Genomic DNA, 23,031 nt, shown 5'->3' with positions numbered 1-23,031 from the left:
AACACCACACACACACACACGAAGACTTCTCTATACTATACTAATCTATTTCTATTAATATTTTACTTACAGGCAATAAAAAGTCCATATGGAACTGAGAGATAAGAGGGAGAATGGTTATTTGGCAGCTTCAAACGACAAGATCTGCAAGTAAGTAATTTAATAACCCAATGTTACCCATTCTCTGTTGGGAAAATATCGCCCTCCCAACTGAGTGCCCCGGGCTCTGCCTTGGTAACTCATAATATACAACCACCAGAAGAACATAACAACAGAACTAAGGCTTTTCCGATGGTTTACAGTAGGGATTCTAACTCCAGTGTGAGGAGGCCAAGACACAATGTACACACATATGATTATATTTCTACCCTAAGGTCATTGAGCAGGCTTCATGGCTGAGTGGAGATTCGAACTCTCATCTCCTGGGTCCTAGCCCAACCCTCTAACCACTGCCAGCTGTATTATTATTTAGCTTAACTTTTCCTGTCTTTGCTTTCAGAGGTGCTGAATTGGATTTGTTGGCAGTACCCTTGAATGGCTATTTTTGCTAAAAGAGGAATTGCTCTTCTCAAAACTGACTTGGCAGAACAGGGTCCTCCTGCTCAGGAACTGCAGGGGGCAACCACTGGACGGAGGTTTCAAATTAGAGAGATGCAGGGCTGTGCAAGCGAAAGAGATTTCAGTTGCAAAGCAATCACGTTTAATACCTCCCGGTTAACCATGTCCTCTGGGCAGTCCAGAAATTGCATTTCATTGAATTTAAATACCATCACGAAAACAATCAATATAAAAGCAGCACCTACATAAAATGAGCAAAAACCAGCGAACAAAGCAGCATAGGATCAATGCAACAACACTAACAACCGACCAGGGGGGAAACAAAGTAGTTGCAAGAACTAAAAACATGAAATGGTCTCCCTGCTATCACTGAAAATTCCCAATGCAAACTCCAGGCCAACCTCTCTGGGGAGAGCATTCCAGGAACAGGGCACCACCACTGAGAAGGCCCTATCCCTAGTATCCATCCAGCTCACTTCACTAGGTGGGGGAACCTGGAAAAAGGGTCTCCAGTGAGGCTCTTATAGTCCGGGCAGGTATGTACAGGGGAGGTGATCCTTCTGGTATCCTGACCTCAAGCCATTTAGGGCTTTAGACATTAATCCCTGTACTCTGAATTGGCTAGAAGCCATTGAAGGTGATGAAACATTGATGTAATGCCCTGATCTCGCCCCAGTCCCCATTAACCACAGTTGCATGCTCCAAGAGTTTTAGTAGTTTTGTTCTCAAGAACAGGAGTCTGTTACCCCTTCCCTCCCTGTCTCCTCTCTCACTTCCTCCTGTGTTGAATTTCTGGTTATAAACTCCAGGAGGAAGGGACCGATTCGCTCGAACTCTGTAAAGCGCCATGCACGATAATGGCACTATGACAGAGAGTGCAACCAGAAAGAAGTACCTCTTACTCCCTCCTTAACTGAAAAGATACATGTTGCAGCTTTGCATATGAATGTGCATGCAAAATGAATGATCGTGGAGTATAAAACTTGGATGTAATGTAGAAAAGCTAGCCAGTTACTGAATCTTAGTGAGAAAGGAGGGGTGTTTGTGGGGAGTGCACCATGTCTTATAAAAATTGTTATGTACTGAAGTTCTCACCCTGGGCCAGCAGGGGGATACTGTAGATAGTTATGCAAATAAGGGATCGAAAGTGACGTTCAGTGATTGGATAGTTTTAGAAATTTGTTACAGTAACATTGTACTGGAGCTCTATATAAGCAGGCTGACTGAACCCTTCAGTTCAGTTATGTTCTGGCCTGTGAATAAACAAGAGCTGTTTGAAGAATCGCTGTGTCGTCTGATATGTTCACCCACAACTTAACAAAAATCCCAAAACGAAGGCTTGACTTTCAGTGGGGAGAGCTGACCTTGAATACAGCAGATTTCCAATATCCAACACCAGAATTCTTTGTGAAAGGGAAACTGATTGCAAAACATAGGGAGGAACAAGACGCAACATCAGGGCATTGTGCATGTTCCTACCCCAATCTAACAGCAACCGGTAACCAGCCACAAGGCTTGGGGGCAGAGAAACACAGGGTGTGATGAAGACAGGTCACACATTTCAGGAACCAAGTGTCACTTGGAGAAGAGGAAGAACTGGGCACGGGACTGCCGTTACCACCACCCCATGCCTGGCATCCCATCACAGTCCCTCTTCCTGGTCCCCATTACTGGAAGCTGCTGAGAGGGTTGCGGAAATACGGCAGGAGTCTCTGTAACTAAACATTTTGGTGGAGAACTGGTTTTGTATCCCAACAGCTTTTGACATCATTTTGCTACAAAAGAAAGAACAAGCAAAAAGGGCATAGGTGGGGTGAGCTAAAGTTAATTTTACTAAATTGAGAGCGTGGCGTGTGTTTTTCTTCCTCTGCTCCCAAGAAGGAGAGGAAATCAAGGGGAATTTAGATGGGCCTTAGCTGGTACAGAATTTCTGAAACAGGGATTGGGTCGACTGGGAGCCTCTGGCTCAGCTTTTCCCAAACTTGGGTCTCTAGCTGTTGTTGGACTACAACTCCCATCATCCCTAGCTAGCAAGACCAGTGGCCATGGATGATAGGAATTGTAGTCCAAAACCAGCTGGAGACCCACGTTTGGGAAATGCTGCTCTGACCTAATGAAGCTTCCTCTAACCTCTGTATTTTGGTTGCATTCACTACCGCATAGGTCTTAAGCCGGCATCTTACCTCTTCCCTTGCTGATATGGTAGAGGCAGGGGTGTTAGGCACAGAACTGTGGGAGGTGCTTGGCCCCGTTCCCGATGAGCTCTGGGAATCTCCATCTCCAGCAACGTCATGAATCTCTCGAGCAAGGATCGCTACGTCCTTCACCAAAGTCTGGCTCAATCTGGAGGAACAGCATGGAGAACTTAAGGACTGAGGAACGTTCAGCTACAAAGCCATCATGCTCAGCCCTTGTCTACATCTTATCTAGACAGGGGATATACAGCGGTACCTCGCTTCAGGTTACATACACTTCAGGTTACAGACTCCGCTAACCCAGAAATAATGCTTCAGGTTAAGAACTTTGCTTCAGGATGAGAACAGAAATCGTGCTGCGGCAGCAGGAGGCCCCATTAGCTAAAGTGGTGCTTCAGGTTAAGAACAGGTTCAGGTTAAGAACAGACCTCCAGAACGAATAAAGTACTTAACCCAAGGTACCACTGTACTCAAGAAAAAACTGGAACTATAATTCTCTCTCTCTCACTCACTCACTCTGTCTCACACACCAAGGGAAAGATCCTCGCCCTTGAAAAATGCACAACCCAATTTAGTTTTGCAGTTACACTTATTAAATTATGAAATTGCAGAACGTCTATTTTGCTACCTCAGGACAATACATTAAAATCTGGTTCTTGCATTATCTCTTCTGTTGTCTTTTTGTGGGGGGTTTTAATTGATCATCGTTTGTTTCTAACCAAATGATTTATTAATCAAAGACATGTAATTAAATTGGAATTTCCCAACACCTTTCTGCGATACTAAATGAAGCGTGAGTTAAGTCACAATTTGATCAAAACTATCACTTATCATTACATGGAAATGTCAACTGTTAACATTTTCTTTTTAAAATTCCTGATTGGTGCAACTAAGCAGAATAAAGATAATCTCAGAAACTAGGCAAGTGTGCTCTGAATGTTCAGCTTCACTGATGAAAACTGGCCTCCTGAAAATTTATCAGCTAAAACTTTAGTTGATTAATTTACCAGCTAAAGGGATTGAAGGTTGCAGTCCTGTTTTCTATGCGGTGAATAAGATTCCGCAGAAACATGCAAGGTTACAGAAATACGGTACCTTTCAGCTGTTTCCTTGGAAACAAAAAGGCACAAGTGAGCTAAAATGGAGTAATATTCAGAACTGCATGACTAATTGAGTGGCTAGGTTTGTCTGGGGCCGAAGCAGTTTCTTCTGATGCCTCAATTACGTGATTAAGCCCAGTGTAAACAAGGGGGACTAATTTCCCTTTGAACCCTCACTTGCTATTCTAGACTGTGCCTCCCTGTTGATTCAGAAGCCGCAGCAGAGGCGGGAGGCAAAGACTGCAATTATGGGGCGGCCTTTTTGCAAAATCCGGCAGAGCACCTTCTGCCCCTGACGCCAGACGGATCACAGGCAAGCATGCAGCCTTAGCTTCTGCAATCTGTGAGAGCTGGCTTCTTAAGCAGAAAGTATTTATAGAACACAGAGAGCTGTGTAATGCTTAAGTTCCTGAAGAGCTGCCATCCCTTAAACACCCAGCTGTGCCATTATCAAGAAGACAACGTACCGCACCAGAATGAGCCGACCGCCAGATTTATTCAGCAACTACAACGGCAAGATTGTGTAACGCAACCTTCCCACAAGGCTTTCCCGTTAACAGCTGTGCAACCTGAACTTTTCCTACGCGTTTTTTGACGCATATGATTTTTTAAAAGGAGAATGCTAATAATATAATACTTAACCTTATTATAGTGTTGAGGGGGATTAGCATTATCTCAGTAAGCCTTGCAACAACCTTTCATATTGGTAAAGAAAGTTGCCTTACACTGAGTCAGCCTAGATTGATGCTTACGCTACAATAAATCGGCTAGTTCTTAAGGTGCCAAATGAATAGTTTGGACAGTAAGAGTTTGGAGAACAGGCCCTTTTGCTCAAGCACACAAAACCCTTCATTCCTCCCTTTGCATCATGAGCAACCAGGCTTCTAATTAACCATGGTTTCCCAGTTCAGTGGAATGGCAAAAGCATGGTTGCTGTCATATCCACAGTGGGTTGAGTCAAAACCAAAAACTATTGTCCTCCCAGACCTACAATTCCCAGAATGGTTATCAATCACAGAATCCTAGAATTGTAGACTTGGAAGGGACCTCGAGGGTCATCTAGTCCAGCCCCCTGCAATCCAGGAATCTCAGCTAAAGCATCCATGACCGATAGCCATCCAGCCTCTGCTTAAAAGCCCCCAAGGAAGGAGAGTCCACAACTTCCTCTCCAGGAAACACTGGGAATTGTGGCTCTGTGAGAGGAACAGGGGTCTCCTAACAACTCTCAACACCCTTAACAAACTACAGCTCCCATAATTCTTGGGGGGGGGAGCCACGACTGTTAGAAGTGGGGTGATACTGCTTTAAATGTATTGTTATAGATTTGGGGGGCAGGGCTAAAGCCAAGACATTAATAAATAGTAGGGTTTTGATGATTTGGGGTGTGAAGGGCGAAATACAAACTACAGAGGAATTCCTGGGCTAGAATATACAAAATGACCCCAGGCCAAGCTAAGGCCATTAAGAAGCAATACAGGGCCGTTGAGAGCCATTGGCAATGCAAGAGAACTGTTCTGCCCTTAGTTGTGAACAGAGACTGGAGCTTTGTAAGTCGGCCAGGGCAACTGGGTGTGAGGTGACAGAAAAAGAGAGTTTTGAGCAAGGGTTGCTGGGAAGAAGCAAGAAGGACAAGGGTGTGTGTGTCCATCTTGGGCAGGCTGTCTGGAGGCGGTTTGCACTGCTGTGGGAGATAAAGAACGGGGGAGGCACCCAACTTTTGGAGCCGCATAGCGCAGATGAGCCCAGCTCTTGGGTTGGCAAACTAAGGCCCAGGGGCCGGATCCGGCCCAGTTGCCTTCTGGATTCGGCCTGCGGATGGTCTGGGAATTGCCGTGCGGATCTGAACATTTGGGCTGTGCCGTTCCCCCTCCCCACACACACCCACACACCGTGGCGCCGGCGCCTCCCTCCCTCCTCCTGGCTTCTCCTTGCTCTGCCTAGAGTTGAGAGGAAGGGGCAGGGCTTTGTCGGTGCCAGCAGCAGCAGCATGAGAGGTCGAGCGGCCATTTAAAGCAGCCCCTCTCCGGAGCCCTTTCGCACGCCGCTCATCATCCCTCTGCCGCCGCCAGCCCCTGCCACTCACAAGACACAGATAAGCAACCACTGGGGCTTGTCTGGTGCTGTGGAGAAGGGAGAGGAGAGTCATTGGGGGGGTGGCTGTGTCCATTTAAAATGCATCTCTGGGTTAATTGTGGGGCCTGCCTGGTGCTCCTTCATGCTGTATCCTTTTATTTAAAATGCATCTCTGGGTTATTTGTATTGTTTTTCCTGTTTTTTATGCACTTCAAATACAATATGTGCAGTGATCAAGATTTAATATATATTTTTAACTGCCTCTATATCTGAATTTTCCCAGTAGTGATGTATGGAAGTGAGAGCTGGACCATAAAGAAGGCTGATCGCCGAAGAATTGATGCTTTTGAATTGTGGTGCTGGAGGAGACTCTTGAGAGTCCCATGGACTGCAAGAAGATCAAACCTCTCCATTCTGAAGGAAATCAGCCCTGAGTGCTCACTGGAAGGACAGATCCTGAAGCTGAGGCTCCAATACTTTGGCCACCTCATGAGAAGAGAAGACTCCCTGGAAAAGACCCTGATGTTGGGAAAGATGGAGGGCACAAGGAGAAGGGGACGACAGAGGATGAGATGGTTGGACAGTGTTCTCGAAGCTACCAACATGAGTTTGACCAAACTGCGGGAGGCAATGGAAGACAGGAGTGCCTGGCGTGCTCTGGTCCATGGGGTCATGAAGAGTCGGACACGACTCAACAACTAAACAACAACAAATATCTGAATTGTCTCTGTTATATTCAATTGCAATTCAATGTATTCCTGTTGTGTTTTATGATTTTCCTGATATTGTAAGTGAGCCGGAACTGGTCTGTGACCGTAATAATAAAATAAAATATGTGCAGTGTGCATAGGAATTCGTTCATTTTTTATTTTATTTTTTTTCAAAATATAGTCTGGCCCCCCACAAGGTCTGAGGGACAGTGGACCGGCCCCCTGCTGAAAAAGTTTACCAACCCCTGGGCCCAGCTCTTTCTACCTTGCATAACACTACACAACCAATATTCCACCCTCCTTCATTCCTACCTTCTCTTCTCACCTGACCCACAGTGTGCCACCAATGGTTTAGGTTCCAACAGCTCAACATGCCGCCGCAACCCGTCCCTCACCTGGCGATTTCGGCAATCTCTGCCGTCTGCGCCATGAAGTTGTAGGGGTCGTGATCGTCGTAGTCTTCGTCTTCCGTCTCCCTGCTGTTGCTGTGCTTCTGCTTATTCAGTCCGGAGCCCCGGGCCCTGGGCGTCTGGGTAGCTGTTGAAGTATGGGAGCGTTTGTGTTTAGGGGAGCTGTGGTTTGAGCCATACTCCTCCTCGGAAGTGGAAGTGTAATCTGAGCCCTGCGGCCGCCGCCTTGAAGCTTATAAGAAATGAATTGGTTTCGGGCGGCGGTGGTGGGGAAGAAGAATAGGAAGGAGAGAAGGCAAAGAAAAAGACTTTTGAGACAGGCTTCAAAAGGTTAAGAAACAAACAAAAAACCGTGAATGCAAAAACAGCCCAAGGAGCAGGAGGAGCAGGAAGGTGAACTAGGAAACTCCTGTGCATCCCACCAAATGCAGAGAACTTTGGAGGAATAAAAAGATGGAATTGTTTGCATTTTTACTGTGGGCGAATACAGATGCCACCTTTTTTAAAAAAAAACAACAACCATATAACGTTATCGCACTTCTGCACCTGATCTTTAATTGACTGGCATTCTAACTGACGTTGGAATTTTATAGATTTAACGGGTTTTCATTTCTTTTGCATTGCCCCTTTGTAAACCGATTAAGGGACTACTGCAGTTAAGCGGCATATAAGTTGCTTAAACAGATAAATAATGAAATATGACAGGAGCTCATTTCTAGCATAGGGGCAACCTGAGGGTCTAACCTGGGCCTCTCAGGCTTCCCCCACAAACCTGTCAGACTTGGTCCCATTGGCCAGATCCTGCTCCCCTCTTCTGCCAAAAGAGCATTAGCAGGGAGACGAGTGAGAATATGTTACCACACGCCCATTTGGATCCCGTCAAGGAACCTATATGAGGACAGCTGGCTCCACCTTCAGATTTCTGCCTGACTGGCGGACGTTTGGAGGGGTGAAGCCGAGCGGGCAGATGATACTGAGGGCGGTGTCTAGGGTGAAGCCCCATTGGCCTCTTATTCAGACATTAAAGTTTTGTTTCTCTGGCACATGAATAAGGCAAGGAAGATAAAGGCAGCCACACAACAACCAGGGAGAGAGAGCTTACCCTGTGGTCGCAGCAACAGTGGAGGGCTATTTCCACCAGCCAGTCAAATAGTAAAGAGAATTTTTTTACCACAGATCAGGTGCAGACGTGTGATAATTTTTTTGGCGAAATGGCCATTTGTACCCGCCCTCCGCTTCCACAAATTAACCAGTCGCAACAGAGAAGGTTGCTGCAATTCTATGGTGGCAAAATGTATACGCTCATGTTACAAATTTCCTGTGTGGAAGGCACCTCGCGTGAATCCCTGTACGGAAGCGCCTTCCACTGGAGGGATTTTCCAGCGTGGGGTGTGGTCCTGAATTGCCACATGCACAGGAGGCCCCAGGAGGAAACGTCAGGCAGGTTAGACTTCCAGGTGTCCCCCCTCAGCAAACCACCAGTTCAGGTGACTTCATTTCCACACAGGTTAAGGACTTCCAAGATGGAGAGCAGAAACAGCTGGCTTGTTTACACACTCAGGAAACCCCTGGTCTGTTTACAGAGATCATCCTGTTGTCATCCTTAATCCAGTGGTTCTCAAATTTAGTGATGGGCACAAATGGTATGAAGGGTAGGGAGTAGAGGGGGTGAGGTGCTTGCTTCAGGTACACCCAAATACACTTTCCTCCCAATAAACAGATGAAGATGTGTACAAGTGAGTACATTTGGTCCATCTATCTCACAGTTGTCTTCACTGACTGGCAGGGTTCCTGGCAAGGAGTTTCTTCTAGCTCTAATTGAAGAGGCCAGAAATTGAACCTAGGACCTTCTGCATGCAATGCAGATGTTCTATGCCACTGGGCTATTTCCCTTCTCGGCAGGTTCCCCACCCCTGATTTAGGCCAGGGTCCCTAAAACTGGAGCACCATCATACCACTCACGGCCTGCTTACTTACATTCCAAAAAAGCCTTCCTGAACCTGGTACCCTTCAGATGTTTTGGACAACAACTCCCATCAGCACTGAAGGCATCATAAAATCATAGAATGGCAGAGTTGAAAGGGACCACAAGGATCATCTGGTCCAACCCCCTGCAATGCAGGAATCTCAACTAAAGCATCCATGAAAGGCAGCCGTCCAACCTCTGCTTAGAAACCTCCAAGGAAGGAGAGTCTACAACCTCCCAAGCATGGTTGGATGGCCATCTGTCATGGATGATTTAGCTGAGATTCCTGCATTGTAGGGGGTTGGACTCGATCACCCTAGGGTTCACTTCCAGCTCTACCATTCTATGAGTCTGTTCCATAAAAGATCTCCTGATTGAAATTTGCACAATGCTGGCTGGGGTAGCCCAAAATATGTGGAAGGCACCACGTTGGAGAAGGTTCTTTCCAAATATCATAAGCTGCCTTCCAGCAAGCCAGATCACTGGCCCATTTATTATTGTCAGCTCTGACTGGAAGCTGCTCTCCAGGGCTTCAGGAGATGGGGGTCTTTCCTAGCACTCTTGCTGCGGATAGAACCTGGGATATTCTGCATGCCAAGCAGGTGCTCTACCACTGAGCTAGGGGCCTTCCCCCTGAACTCCCGCTGCATCTCTTGACACCCAATGCAACAGCCATGCTAAGTTACTACATGCGGTTATTTGCTTCAAGATAGAACAGTGGCAAATTCAGAGGCCTGGTGGTTCCAGAGGGATCTTCCCTTACTTTTGACTTGCTTCATGCACACCATTTAACAACTCCATGAGTATTAATTGCCTCGGGATTACTGACTGTGTAAACAAGCTCAGCCAAGTGAAAGAGGAAACTTCAACCAGAAGGGCAGCCCCATTTGGAGATTGCTCACATCATGTTCATGATCATAATTATTTCCATGAGATCCCTGGGTTTGCCCTGCAGCATTTACATGCTGCATTTGGCTGCAGTTTACAGGCAACACCCTTTTACACCCAAAAGAGATGTTCCTGGTCAAGGGGATAGAAACCACTCATTTTGTTTCCCTGGAAATTCTTTTACCGGGCTACGGAAAGATCCTTTTTTCAGCTTCAAAGTTATTGTGCTTTATCAGAGTGCACCAATTCTGATAAGTGATTATCAGCTGCTTTGCGGTGTTTACATTTCTCCACGCTGACTTTTTTCTCTTATCCATTTGCTCACGAGAAAAAAGACACATAACTGGGAAGCTGGAACTCTGTTGTCTGGTTTGCACAACACACCACACCAAACCTTGGCTTAGTGCTCTTGCACAGGCTCTGGTAGAGGAGACTGCGACCGCTTTGCTCACCCCTGGTCATTCTGCTGCTGTGCAGAGCCCACAGGAACATATGAAACTGCCCTAAACTGAATCAGACCATTTGAGTCAATCTAGCTTATTATTGTCTACACCGACTGAGTCTCCAAGAACTGAGGCAGGGTTCTCTCCTGGCGATGCCAGGATTGAACCAAGGATCTCCTATGTACAAAGCAGATGTTCTACCCCTGAGAGAGCCTGGAGAGAGCTAATCCACAAACCTGGTTTTGGAAGGCATGCTAAGGCAAAGCGTGGCATAGCTCAGCTCAACAATGGGACAAGCAGCGAGGAGCAAAGCGGCCACAATCTCCTCTCCCAGACTCTGAGTGTGTGTGTAAACAGTGGGGAACCTCCAGCCCATGTGCCAAATTGGGCCCGCCAGCCCTCCCCATTTGGCCCCAAAGGCTGTTTCAGCCAAACCACAGCCAACATGCTCCACCTCTAATATTTTATATGACATCAGGTATGGGAAAGGTAAGGACGAGGCTTGGCCCAAAGGGGCTTTGCAAGCATGCATCACTTTGCAAGCCCCATGCTCAGTGCTCCCCAAGTGACAAGCACAGGGCTTGCAAAGCGCTTCTGCACTGCCCCAAAACAAGCTAATTGTCGGTACTTGGGATGTGCTGCCCAAAGGGTTTTCTGCCAGAGCCTGCCCTTATGTGTCCCACACCTGGCACCATATATGACACGAGAACCAAGCATAATGCCTGCACAAGGTCCATAACCCCGGTGGAATTAGTAGGTTAGTCATGTTAGTCGTATACTGATGCATAGTAACTCCCAAGGTTAATTTGACACTAAAACCCGGTTAGCCGTTGGGGCAAAGGAAATGGAAGACAAAAACCAATTCATTTGGAACAAGATTAGGCACGGTTAGGACGGGCCGTCGTCTCTCGGCAAAGCGACTCGGCGGTGTCGCCAGGCGGTGAGTCGCAGGGTTCCTCGAGGGAAGTCATGGCGATTAAACCACTTCAGCTCTGCAGTACCAACAATGCACACCGCGATCCCTGCTTTGTTATTATGCACACAGCACCATTAAATCACAGTGTCATCTGCAAAGTTTAAATCATTGGAGTGGTGAACGGCTTAAGCATTATCCAGCAACAAGCAGCAGCTACTCATAAATTAAAAGGAACTGCATCGCCCAGGGCTCAGCCGCTAGGAGTGCATCAGGTCAAAGGAACTTCCTGCAATCTCAGTTTGTGCTTGTGCTGAATGAAAAGTAATAGGAATTAACTCCTAGGAAGAGGGGGAGGTCAGTTTGCAGGATGCTGTTGGGAGTCCCATTCCTATCAGCCTCAGCCAGCATGGCCCAAAGGCCAGGGTTGTTTGAAGCTGTGTCCCGAGAACACCTGGAGGGCCAGACATTCCCCAGCCATGCTCTACATCAGATGGAATATTTCCCCCATGTTCAATGCAGATGGGTGGGGAATTAATGCAGGGTGACTCCTGCAGCTTGCAAAGGTCTGACAAGACATATGATTACTAGGGTTATAACCTTTTTTTACAACCTCGTGTTCCTGTAGATTAGTTAGATGAACTTTCCCCTAAAAACAAAGGGATGAACTGTCATTTCCAAATCTTTTGAAAAGAAAGGTGACCCTGAAATCAATAAATCATTTTTTGTATATGTAACTGTACACTGTATTATGTTATATACATAGCATGTATACAGGAAAAATAGGGCTTGCAAGTTTTCTAATACTTGTATAATGTTTTGTACAATGTACATTATTGCTTAGAATCAGTCAAGGTTGCAGTTTGCCTTTGTTTCCGCTGCAAGCACCATAAAGTTCCCGCATCACTTTGACTGCACATTCTGCACACTGATTATTTCTTGGTATCTGGCGCATGGATGGCTCCTGCTTCCAGTGATTCGCCAACACAGTTTTAGGAAGTTCCAGGCAGCTGTAAAAATTCTAGACAGTTCCATACACTTTTTAAAAGTGCTAATACTAATATGAGTAGTAACGGTTACATATATGGTGAGCCCAGCTTTTCATTTCAGGGTGACCCCCCTTTTTTTTAAACAACTGAGAAAAATTAGTCCCCTTTTCAGTGTTTCTAAGCAAAAGTTCCTAAGCAATGCTTGTGACTGATTGGCACATTGCTGGCTGAAAGTTTCAAACTCTAACCTTCCTGCAATTCCACAAGTTCCCCTGTCTGGTTGCCAGGAGAAGATCTGTACTCACCACAGGCGACGAGGCAAGCCTGACGTAAGAACAAGCAGCTAGTGAGTATTCAGAGGTCACAGAACAATTCAAAGCAAGGGCACTGAGAGTATATAATAATTACCTTATTGCAACAAGCCAAGAGTCCACCCCCGTTCAGTGTTTTCTGCCTATACCACCAGATGATTCAATAAGCTATCAAGCAGGGTTATGCTACAGAATTACCAGATGTTGGGCTATCAGAGCTTCTGCATTGAAATGGCAGCCAACATTCGCCACAGATACAAACCAAGGGAGAAGGCAACTCTCTTTGGGTTATAAAATCCCAGCGCTTAATATTTAAAAAAGAACGGGGCTCTGTATCCGTTGCAAAGGGCTGCAGATTTATTTCCAAATTGTTTTCTTCTGGATTGGAATTTTTTTAAAATCCTAACAACACATGTGGAAACATAGGAAGTTGCCTTATAGCATAGTCCAGGGATCCCAAACTTGGGTCTTCAGCTGTTTTTGGACTACCAGTTCCCACAATCCCTGGGAGTTGTGGTCCAGAATCAGCTGGAAACCCAAGTCTGGGAACCCCTGCGAAGTCAGACTCTTGGTTACATGTAGTTTAGTGGTGTCTACACTGACTGGCAGCAGCCCTCCGCCATTTCAGACAGGTGACTTTTCTCCAGCCCTACCTGGAGATGCCAGGGATCAAACCTGGGGACCTTCTGCACGCAAAACAGATGCTCTACCTCCAAGCAATGGCAGGATCAAGCACTCCACACACACACACACACACACAGTTACTCACTAGAAGAAGAGGAGTATTTGACACTGCTGGAGCGTGTCCTGCTGAAAGGCTGCTTCGAAGCAGCGACTGCCGCCGCCGTTTTCCTAGCGGCATTCCTGGCTTCCGACACGGGGGGCTTCCGGGTAGAATAATAGGACTCTGCGCTGCGCCCGGAGAACGTCGGCCTGGCTGGCGCGCTCTCCGAGTCGCTCGGCACGGTGAAAGACCCCGCCCGTTTCCTGGGCATGGCCAGGATGTCGAGCCTCGACAGCTTCTTGGCCTCCGCCGGCTGCTTGGAAGGCGCCGCCGTTCCTTCGTGGTGAGGCGTCGCTTTCTCGGTATCGGCGCTCTCGTTGTCCGAGGTGTCCCCCAGCCGGGCCCGGCGAAGTTTGGAGGCTCTGGTGGGCCTCGGGGTAGACAAACTATTGGACCTGGTGAGAACCTGCTGGATCTTTTGCACGGTGGGCGTCACTTTGCTGTGCTCCTCTTTCGTGGACTGCGAGAAGGGCTTCTTCCTGGAGATAGGCCTCGAGGTGGATTGCTCATGGTCAGATGAGGCGATTTCATTCGCTGGCAGATATGGGAGGCTGCTACTTCGTTCATCATCTGTATAGTCCAGGGAACCCCCCGTCCCTGGGCTACGCTTAACTTGGAAGCGTCTCGCGTTTTCGCCTTTGCTCCCCGCCTCAAGCGGAAGAGTTTTCCGCTTCTCTGAAAGCCTCTCCCTTGCGCTGGGTTGAAGACTCTGATCCTGGGCAGAAGGCGTGGGAGAAGTCTTCTCTTTTTGCGAGGTTGTCACGGGTTTGCCCTTCGGCGAGTGGCTGGGTAAGTTTTTGCCGCTCACCAAGCTGACGGTGCTAGCCGTGTCCACGTCAGATTCTCCGGACAAGGAGTCTTCCAACTGCCCCGGCGAATTCTCCAGAGTGTCCAGCTGGTTGGTTTGGCAGAGTATTTTGGCTTCCAGGGCTGCCAGGGCAGTTTCGGTATCTTTAAGGAGGAGGTGGGTGTCTTGGTTATAGTCCATGCGATTTGCTCGGGTGACATCGAGATCTTTGAGCAGAGGGTGGCTTGAGATATGCGGCAGCCGGTTTTGAGGAACATTGCTGCTCGATTTCTCTTTGGTAAAGCTTTCCTGACGGACGAAGGACGACGCTTCTTTCGCAGCCACGACCTCTTGCTCCGGAAGCGGAAGCCCCTGGTGCAACGAAATCACCATTTTCCCGTTGGAGCTGACATAGGTATTGCTGACACCTTTGGCCGCCGGCTTCCCGCACTTGAAAAGAGCCTCTTCTTTTTCCGCCTGAGTAGGAGAAATGCTGGAAGGAAGTTTCGAAGGAACTCCGACTTCCTCTTCATCGTCGCCAATATAGAAAGATGTCGACAGCGGGTCGCTGGAAGCTCTTAGACCCGACAGTTTCGGCACCGTGTGCTGGTGGTTTTTGGCTTTCACGTTTTCCGCCTTTCCCTGGTTCTGCTCCAGTGTTTTGGTGCTGTTGTGGCTCTTCCTGCGTTTTCCCAAGCCAAATCCGTCGTCAGATTTGCTGGCGTCACTAAGGCTATCGGGATCCAAATCTTCCTGAACCACCAGTCGGCTGGAAGGATCTACAAACATTTCTGCTACGTGGCTATTAGCAGCGTTCCTTGGTGAAGTGTCGGAATATGCCTCTGGACAAATCAAAATGGTTGGCGTAGGGCTTTCCGGCTTGTCACCCGGAGGGAGCTGGGGAAGAAGACGCCTCGTCCGTAACGCCAGGGAGCTCTCAGACTCTGCCACTCTGGGACCGCAGTCCCTTTCTAAGGGGAATGAAAATACATGTACTGAGACTATGCAGAACTAGATAAATGAACAGGAAGGGTTCAAAACCTGCGGGATCAGAGATTCTTAGAAGACTGGAGTAAACATATGAACTATTTGAAAAGTAATGGTAATGAACAAATAACGATAGTAGGAGTGCAAGAAGTTTTGTAAGGAGGATTAACTGAAAGATTGCAAGAAACACTATGAGGAGAATTATAATGAAGAGTAATAGAAAAATTAAGAAATGCAGAATAAGTGATAAAAAACAAAAAACCATCAGAGGTGTTGACGGAAGTCTAAAACATTGTATAAGATAAGAAGTTATGTTATATGAATGGTTGGAAATATGTTTTAAAAAAACCCCAATAAAAATATATACAAAAAAAAAGAAAATACATTTACTGAAGACAACAAAACAGGCAGTTTAGTAATGATGATGATGATGATGATGATATAAAACCTTTCATCAAAAGATCTCAGGACAGTTTACAACATAAAATTACAATATAAAAAACACAAAATGCAGTCATACCTTGGAAGCCGAACACCTTGGCTCCCAAACGATTGAAACTCAGAAGTGAGTGTTGTGGTTTTCAAACAATTTTCAGAAGCCAAACGTCCGGCACAGCTTCTGATTGGCTGCAGGACGCTCCTGCACCCAATTGGAAGCCGCACTTTGGTATTCAATCGGTTCCGGGAGTCAAACGGACTCCTGGAACGAATTCTGTTCGAAAACCAAGGTACCACTGTACACAATAAAAATAAGAACAAAAACAAACCAATAATCCCCTCGCCCACGACCCATTTAAAAGGGCATTGGATGTCAATCAACCAAAGGTCTGGTTGAAGAAGAATGTTTTCGCCTGGCGCCTAAAGGTGTATAATGAAGGCAACAGCTGAACCTCCCTGGGGAGAGCATTCCACAAACAGGGGGCCACTGCAGAAAAGGCCCATTCTCGTGTTGCCCATTCCAGACCTCTCAGAATAGAACATTAGGCCTAAGCAGCAGCAGCAGCAGAAAGAGGAAGCACGAACCAGGGGCGCTTGTCACCTGTCCCTTTTTAGGTAAAGTCCTTTGGCAATGTGGAAATGATGCCAGGTGCTGTACTTACCTATGCCAGCCTGAGAGAGGGGTCCCTGCAGGTGAGCATCCCCAACTCCCGGAGCAGATCCTGAGTCTGTATAGCTATCTGCAAGGCTTGCCCATCTCGATACCCATTTCTGACCACCTTGAGATGCCAATGGTAACTGCAGATAGAGAGAGAAGGGGAAATCCCACACCGTTCATACAAACTCTCACCATAATGCACAGTATTTGGCCATTTTGTTTTTGGCAACATTTGCTATGGCTCAATTCCCAGCAGGAAATGCTATGCTATGCCAATATATAATCCTTGAAGAGAACTGATACCTGGATCCACTAGCCTTCTGCAACCAGAGGGGCACTATTTGTCTGTTTGGTTTATTTTGAAAAACTCAAAATCACCCTTCATTAAAAAAAGATCCCAGGGCAGTGTACAATTGGATACAACCCATCATTGCCTGAGGATGTCTACAGAAAACAAGCAAACGTTATGGGGCAAGACTCAAGTAATTATTTGTGCTAGCATGAGCTGGCAGAAGTTCTGCTATCACAATGGGGCTTTCCTCCTCCCCGATCTTCCCCTCCAAACTGGCTTGGGGTGGGTGGGAGAATGTGCAGAACAGAGGGAGGGGAGTGGAGATTTGGCATGCAGAGATTCTTGAGCCGATGGAATGATGCTAATGTGCAATGTTCAATTCAACCCTACGTGGCTACTCAGACGTAAGCCAAATTTGGATTCAACAGGATTATATTCATTTATTTATTTCATTTATTGGAAAAGATCTATATACTGATTAACACAACAAAAGGCTCTTAGTGGTTTAGGTAGAGCAGGGTTTCCCAGACTTAGATCTGCATCTGGTTTTTTGGGGGTTTTTTGGACTACAATTCCCATCATCCCTGACCATTGTGGTCCTGCTAGCTAGGGAAGATGGGAGTTGTGGTTTAAAAACAGCTGGGGAACAAAGTTTGGGAAACCCGGACACAGAGCAATATAAAATATTTGTTGAAAATGCTGATAAAATCAAATTGACATGAAATCATATCAAAATATAAGCAAAATCAATAGCTTTAGAACATAGATACAGATCTATAATCAAATTGCATGCCTGGGCAGGCTTGCCGAACAAAGTTTTGAGCAGGTGCCGAAAGCTAGCTAATTAACTGTTGTTTGGCATTTTTAAATTATTAAGGTTTCAGTATGCAGGCAGGGCTTGTGTGTGCCCTCTGTTCCACCTAGGCTCATGAAAGCGCTAAACTCTGCTACCTGTTTAAATGATGCAAATATATCTGCTTATTTCACATAATTTATTCTGTTCCTGCAAAGCATGGAGAAGAGTAACAAACTATGAAGGGCACTGAAGTCTTGCTCCCTGATCTCTTCTGCAAAGCCTGCACCATCGCCAAACTGCCTTGGGCGACTTAGCAAGATTTACAGTTCCATTAGGTTGCAAGCCTGCAGGCAGGGCTTCCGCATTGTTCACCGCACAATACTTGGGAACAAATAGTGATTGTTACTAGCAAAGTCTCGCTCACTTACTTTCACCTCTAATAAAACCGCTAGTCTTTTTTCATGTAACTTCTTTTTAAAGGTTTGCTTCTATAGGTATTTTTAACAAGTTTTTTCTAAATCGCTTAGGGGTCTTTCGTTTGAGGACCAGTCAATGAGGTCTACAATTTTGTTCGGTATATAACAAAACAAAATCTTCGCAGGCCATGAGGACCAGAAATAGGCATGCAAGTTGCCCTCAAGTGCAAGGAAAGTCAAAGTGAGAGCTGGGCCCTTCACACATTCACTGTACCTGCATCTCCGCGTGATGCTCACTGGCAACTTTGGAAGCGATGACCTGCATCATGGTAACCTTGGGGCTTGAGCCATTTTCGCCCATCAAGTGAGCCAGCTCCTCCTTCTCACCTTTTATGACGGGCCTGAAGGCAGGGGAAATTCTGGAAAATACCGGAGACTCCAAAACGCCAAACACCTGATAAACCCAAGAGATGGGGGAGAGGCAGCTTAGAACAAAACAGTGAATATCCTATCCACGAGGTCAACAAGCATTACATTTGTGATGCATGATCCATGCGACGGTCACCTCCAGGCTTGACTACTGTAATTACGCGGGACTGCCCTTGAAGCTGTCCCAGAAACTCCAGCAGGTGCAGAATGCTGCAGTGAGGCTCCTCACGGGGTCTCTGCCATGGGAGAATATTCACCCAGTGCTTTTTAAGCTGCACTGGCTCCCGGTGGAGTACAGGGTCAGATTTAAGGTGCTGCTTTTGACCTTTAAAGCCCTTCACGGCCTAGGACCCTCATACCTACGGGACCGCCTCTCCCGGTATGCTCCACGGAGAGCCTCAAGGTCCATAATTAGCAACACCCTAGAGGTCCCGGGCCCTAAGGAAGTTAGATTAGCTTCAGCCAGAGCCAGGGCCTTTTCAACACTGACTCCGGCCTGGTGGAACGCTCTGTCTCATGAAACCAGGGCCCTGCAGGATCTGATTTCTTTCCACAGGGCCTGTAAGACAGAGTTGTTCCACCTAGCCTTTGGCTTGGAGCCAATTTGATTCCCTCCCCCTCTTTCTTTTTTCTTTTCCTTTCTCCTCCTGCGATGAGGCTGCATTTTAATATTTTAATGTTTCAATATTTTAATGTTGTATTTTAATCTTGTTTTTAAGTTGTATTCATTCAACTTATTTTTATTATTGCTTGTTACCCGCCCTGAGCCCAGCCTTGGCTGGGGAGGGCAGGGTATAAATTATTATTATTATTATTATTATTATTATTATTATTATTATTATTACATTTGCCCTGGGCCTTGCTCTGTTTACACCTATTGCTGCAACTATCAAGGGGGCCAAACTACACAAACTTCAATTTTCCGAAGAACGGCAGACTCACCTGATCGATCATTTTTCGAGCCTCTTCGACTTCTTTATCTTGTGACTCCGTCTCAATGGTATACGTGCCCGTTTCACTCAAGCTGTCGTCTTCCTCTTGCTTCCTCGCTTTGACCAACTTAGGATCGGCAGCCACTGGCTCAGGGACTATTTCGGGCGCTGGTGGCGGCGGTGGTGGTGGCACTACAACCCGCGGGGTGAGTGGTGCCGGTGTCGGGGCTGGCTTCTCAACACTAGCCTTCGCAGCTTGAGAGCTCTCCCTTAAACACTCGGCAGCAAACTCCTGAGTGATCTTCGACTTTCTCCCCACACTGCCATGGTTCTTTCCAGAGGTCCTCGACGACGACGACGAGCTGATCCGCTCCTCCGTCTTTTCCCGCTTAAAGGATCCGGCTCTGGGGGCTGTGAAAGAGTTGCTTGGACCCTTGGTTCCTGCCGGAGGCAGATGGGATGAGAGCACAGAGCTCCCCGGTTTCTCCGCGGGGACGGTAATCTTGCGCTTCTCAATCTTGGTCTTCAAGGCGGGGTCCACGTCGTTCTGGTTGGACTGGCCGCTGTGCGTGAAGGACTGCGACCTCTTCTTCCGAGGCGTGTCGTCGTCAAAGAACTCGATGACGAAGGCCTGCTGGTTGTGGAGCATCTCCTGGGGGTCGCGGCGGATCTGGCGCTGGAGCCGGGCTTGCTCAGCCAGATGTTCTTTACTAGGAGTCTCATCCTCTTTGGGGGCTACTGGGTCTTCAGAGTCGCTCTGAGTTCCATCTTCATGCCTGTTCCCTGCAAAGTGGATGTGCAATTAGAGTTGTCCTGGGACAGAGAGTACTTACTGCTGTGCCACTGCCCCAAACATCAACAGAGGAGCCCATCTAATCCTGCAAGCAGGACCTGGGTGGCCAAAGCACTTTCTCTCCATTTGCAATTCCCAGCAACTTGGATTTGCAGGAATACTGCCTGCAACAGGAGACGCAGAACATAGTCATTGCAGCTATTATCCAATGACAGCTTTATCTTCCATGAATTTGTCCTCTCCTCTTTTTAAGCCATCCAAGTCGGTGGCCATACCTACATCTTGAGAATGTGAATTCCACAGTTTAACCATGCACACAGTTTATTTCCCTTGGGAAACAACTTGTTTTTTTCTGAGCTTACTCAGTGAACTGTCCCCCAGAAGGGCTTCTAATCTTTTCGGGGTGGAGGGATAAAAGGAAAGCAACCCTTCCCCTTCCTTGACAGTCTCCCCACTTCCAAGCAGACTTATGCTTCCAAAGGACAGGCAAACTCCTGGCAGAGAGGACTCATTGAGACCACAAATAATAACAACACCCTAGTGGTCCCAGGGCCTAAATAAGTTAGATTGGCTTCAACCAGAGCCAGGGCCTTTTCACCTCTGGCTCCAGCCTGGTGGAACGCTCTGCCTCATGAGACCAGGGCCCTGCAGTATCTGATTTCTTTCCGCAGGGCCTGTAAGACAGAGTTGTTCCGCCTGGCCTTTGGCTTGGAGCCAATTTGATTCCCTCCCTCTCTTTTTTTTCCTTTTTTTTCCCTTTCTTTTCCTTCTCCTCCTGCGATGAGGCTACATTTTAATATTTTAATGTTCCATTATTTTAATGTTGTATTTTATTTTTATTTTTAAGTTGTAATCATTCATCTTGTTTTTATTATTGCTTGTAAGCCGCTCTGAGCCCGGCCTTGGCTGGGGAGGGCGGGGTATAAATAAAAAATTATTATTATTATTATTATTATTATTATTATTATTATTATTATTATTCTTATTAAATGGTCTTGCAGACTTCTGTTTAAAGGTAGACAACATCTGCTGCTGGGGTTCATGGCTTTCTGTGCCTCCCGGTTCATGTTTGTGAGGAGTCACAGGACCATAGCTGTCAACTTACAGATTTGAAAATAAGGGACTAGCAGCCTCGAAAATAAGGGATCAGCAGCCAAAACAAGGGATTTTCCAAGCACAGGTATGTTCAACTTCTGAGCCAAAGGCAGAAAGCCCAGCCAGAAGCCAAACGAAGCCTCAAGTGGTGGTTCCCACAGTGCAGCATCCCGCCAAAGGGGATGCAGCAAGGAAAACCACCTCACCCCTCCGCTGGGAAGCACTGAGCAAAGGCAAGTCCCCAGGCAATGCGGCCGATTTGATCAGCCCAAGGCATGCAAGCTCCACCCCCCAGTCGTTCTTAGACTTCTTATTGGGTTAGCAATGCAGCCAAGCAACACAGATGGAGCCTCCCTGCTCCCTGGCTGGCAGGGAGGGAGGGAGAGGAGCGGCTTCCTTTGAAACCCGGGAAATTTAAGGGACATCATCAATAAGGGACAGCAGCGGGACATGGCGCTGGGATAAGGGAGTTTCCCGCCAAATAAGGGACGGTTGACAGCTATGCACAGGACACTACAAATCTCATGAACCCTGGCGGGATGATGCTCCCAAGCATGTGCGCTAGCATAAACAGACCTGCAAGATTTCTTGTGCACCCAAAAGCAAGACCACCCGGCTCCAAGAAACTCCTCCCTCGCTTTGGGAAGAGTATCCTTGGAAGGATAGGAGAAATGGAACAGAAAGATGGCCGGTAGCAGGACAAACCCCATGATGAACAAGGGCCTAATGCAGAGAATGAAACTCAAGTTCACAATGTAGCAGGGATTTCCAAACTGTGTAAGTTCACATTCCAAATGTTTGCAATTTCAAATGCGCCCCATCCCTTCAAAGACGAATAAGGAAGGCATCTATAGCCAACGAATGCCCTGGACCACAGCTAGCAACTCTAGCAACACTGGCATTTACCTTTCAGAGTCCTGACGTGAACTGGGAGGTCGCTTTTCGTACTGTACACGTCCTCTCCCGGGGACGGCCTCCTCATAAGACTCGGGTCGTTCTGCACCAGCCAGTCGGCCACTTTGCTCTCTGCCGAGATCATTTCCGCGTGGCCGCCTTCTTTGCCGAGGTTCCTTCTCTGCCGGAGCGAAAATTTGGTGACGTGATCTTTTATCTTTATTTTACCCGGGGTGCAGTCGTCAAACTCTATGGTGAAAGAGGCGTGGCTCTGCACAACGGGCAGCGCCACCGCGTCAACGTCTTTGGTGGGGATTTCGTGGACCTGGGCCTCTGGAGTTTTCACCGGCTGCTGGAATTCTTTCGTTGGGATTTCAAAGTAACTAGGCTCCCTTCGGAAGGCGTAGACAGAGTCGCCTTGAGGATCGCTGTAGCCGGTGATGTTCCCATTGATTTCCTCTCCGTGCTGACCTATGTCTTTTGTTCTCTCTGCGGGGTAAAGGGGGGAGGGAAGTATTGTTTTGCTTTTATTCTTTTAATTTGACATCAAAGATTTTTATTTTTATTTAATACTTGCCTTCCACTCTTCCAACAACAAACACAGAACACAAAGCAGCTCACAACAATCACAACAGAAGCATTTAAAAAAAACCAACAGCAAACATCCCAATATCAAAATCAAAGTCTACGTAGAAGTTTTGAAAGTTTATACGAGTTTGAATCAATTTCAGTCTATTCTGTTGCAGTTTTAAGTTTCTGTAGGTTTTAAAATATGGTTGCAAATCTTTTAGTGATCATTTTATTGCTTTATCTTTTTTGTAAACTGCCTCAAAGTCCCCCCCTACAATCAAACAGTATATAAATTGTTTGAAATAAATAAAATGAACCAAACACAGTAGCATACAGTTAAAGCACACAATACCAGCAAATTACTCAAAATGAATTAATGCAATTCAATAAAGTCACAGTTATGTAAAGTTTCTATCACACTATTCACCCTTAACTGTTGAAAAGAGAAGCAACAGGTATATTTACCTGGATACGGCTCGTCTTGCCTTCTGTCATCTGCTGACTCCAACTTGTTGTTTTCATCATCTTCCCCCCACCATGATGGCTGGCCATAAAGGGGTGTGCGGTAAGTAGTTGTCGTCTCTGGAGGTAGACAACACACACA

The 23,031-nt window shown here is 46.8% G+C and overlaps 1 protein-coding gene across 6 annotated transcripts in view; it reads right to left on the bottom strand.

Annotated features, from left to right (window-relative positions):
* The window catches only part of CEP170B (centrosomal protein 170B), an 88,716-nt gene that overhangs the window by 16,010 nt on the left and 49,675 nt on the right, over positions 1-23,031 (bottom strand). For 5 of the 6 annotated variants that reach the window (XR_014167849.1, XM_081908910.1, XM_081908913.1 and 2 more), the window contains exons 7-14: positions 22,893-23,009; positions 21,870-22,346; positions 19,086-19,858; positions 17,989-18,168; positions 16,215-16,350; positions 13,326-15,098; positions 7,032-7,278; positions 2,742-2,901 (exon numbers count right to left, since the gene is read on the bottom strand). Coding sequence is in view for 5 of the 6 variants with exons in the window: in XM_081908910.1 (XP_081765036.1) it covers positions 2,742-2,901; positions 7,032-7,278; positions 13,326-15,098; positions 16,215-16,350; positions 17,989-18,168; positions 19,086-19,858; positions 21,870-22,346; positions 22,893-23,009 (3,863 nt within the window). In the remaining variant the exon portion in view is untranslated. The remainder of the gene's footprint in view (positions 1-2,741; positions 2,902-7,031; positions 7,279-13,325; positions 15,099-16,214; positions 16,351-17,988; positions 18,169-19,085; positions 19,859-21,869; positions 22,347-22,892; positions 23,010-23,031) is intronic. The other variant, XM_081908914.1, reaches the window with a different exon arrangement.

Source organism: Podarcis melisellensis (genome assembly GCF_964234715.1).
Source record: "Podarcis melisellensis genome assembly, chromosome: 1".
Taxonomy (NCBI): domain Eukaryota; kingdom Metazoa; phylum Chordata; class Lepidosauria; order Squamata; family Lacertidae; genus Podarcis; species Podarcis melisellensis.
This window is presented reverse-complemented; position numbering and strand designations above follow the sequence as displayed.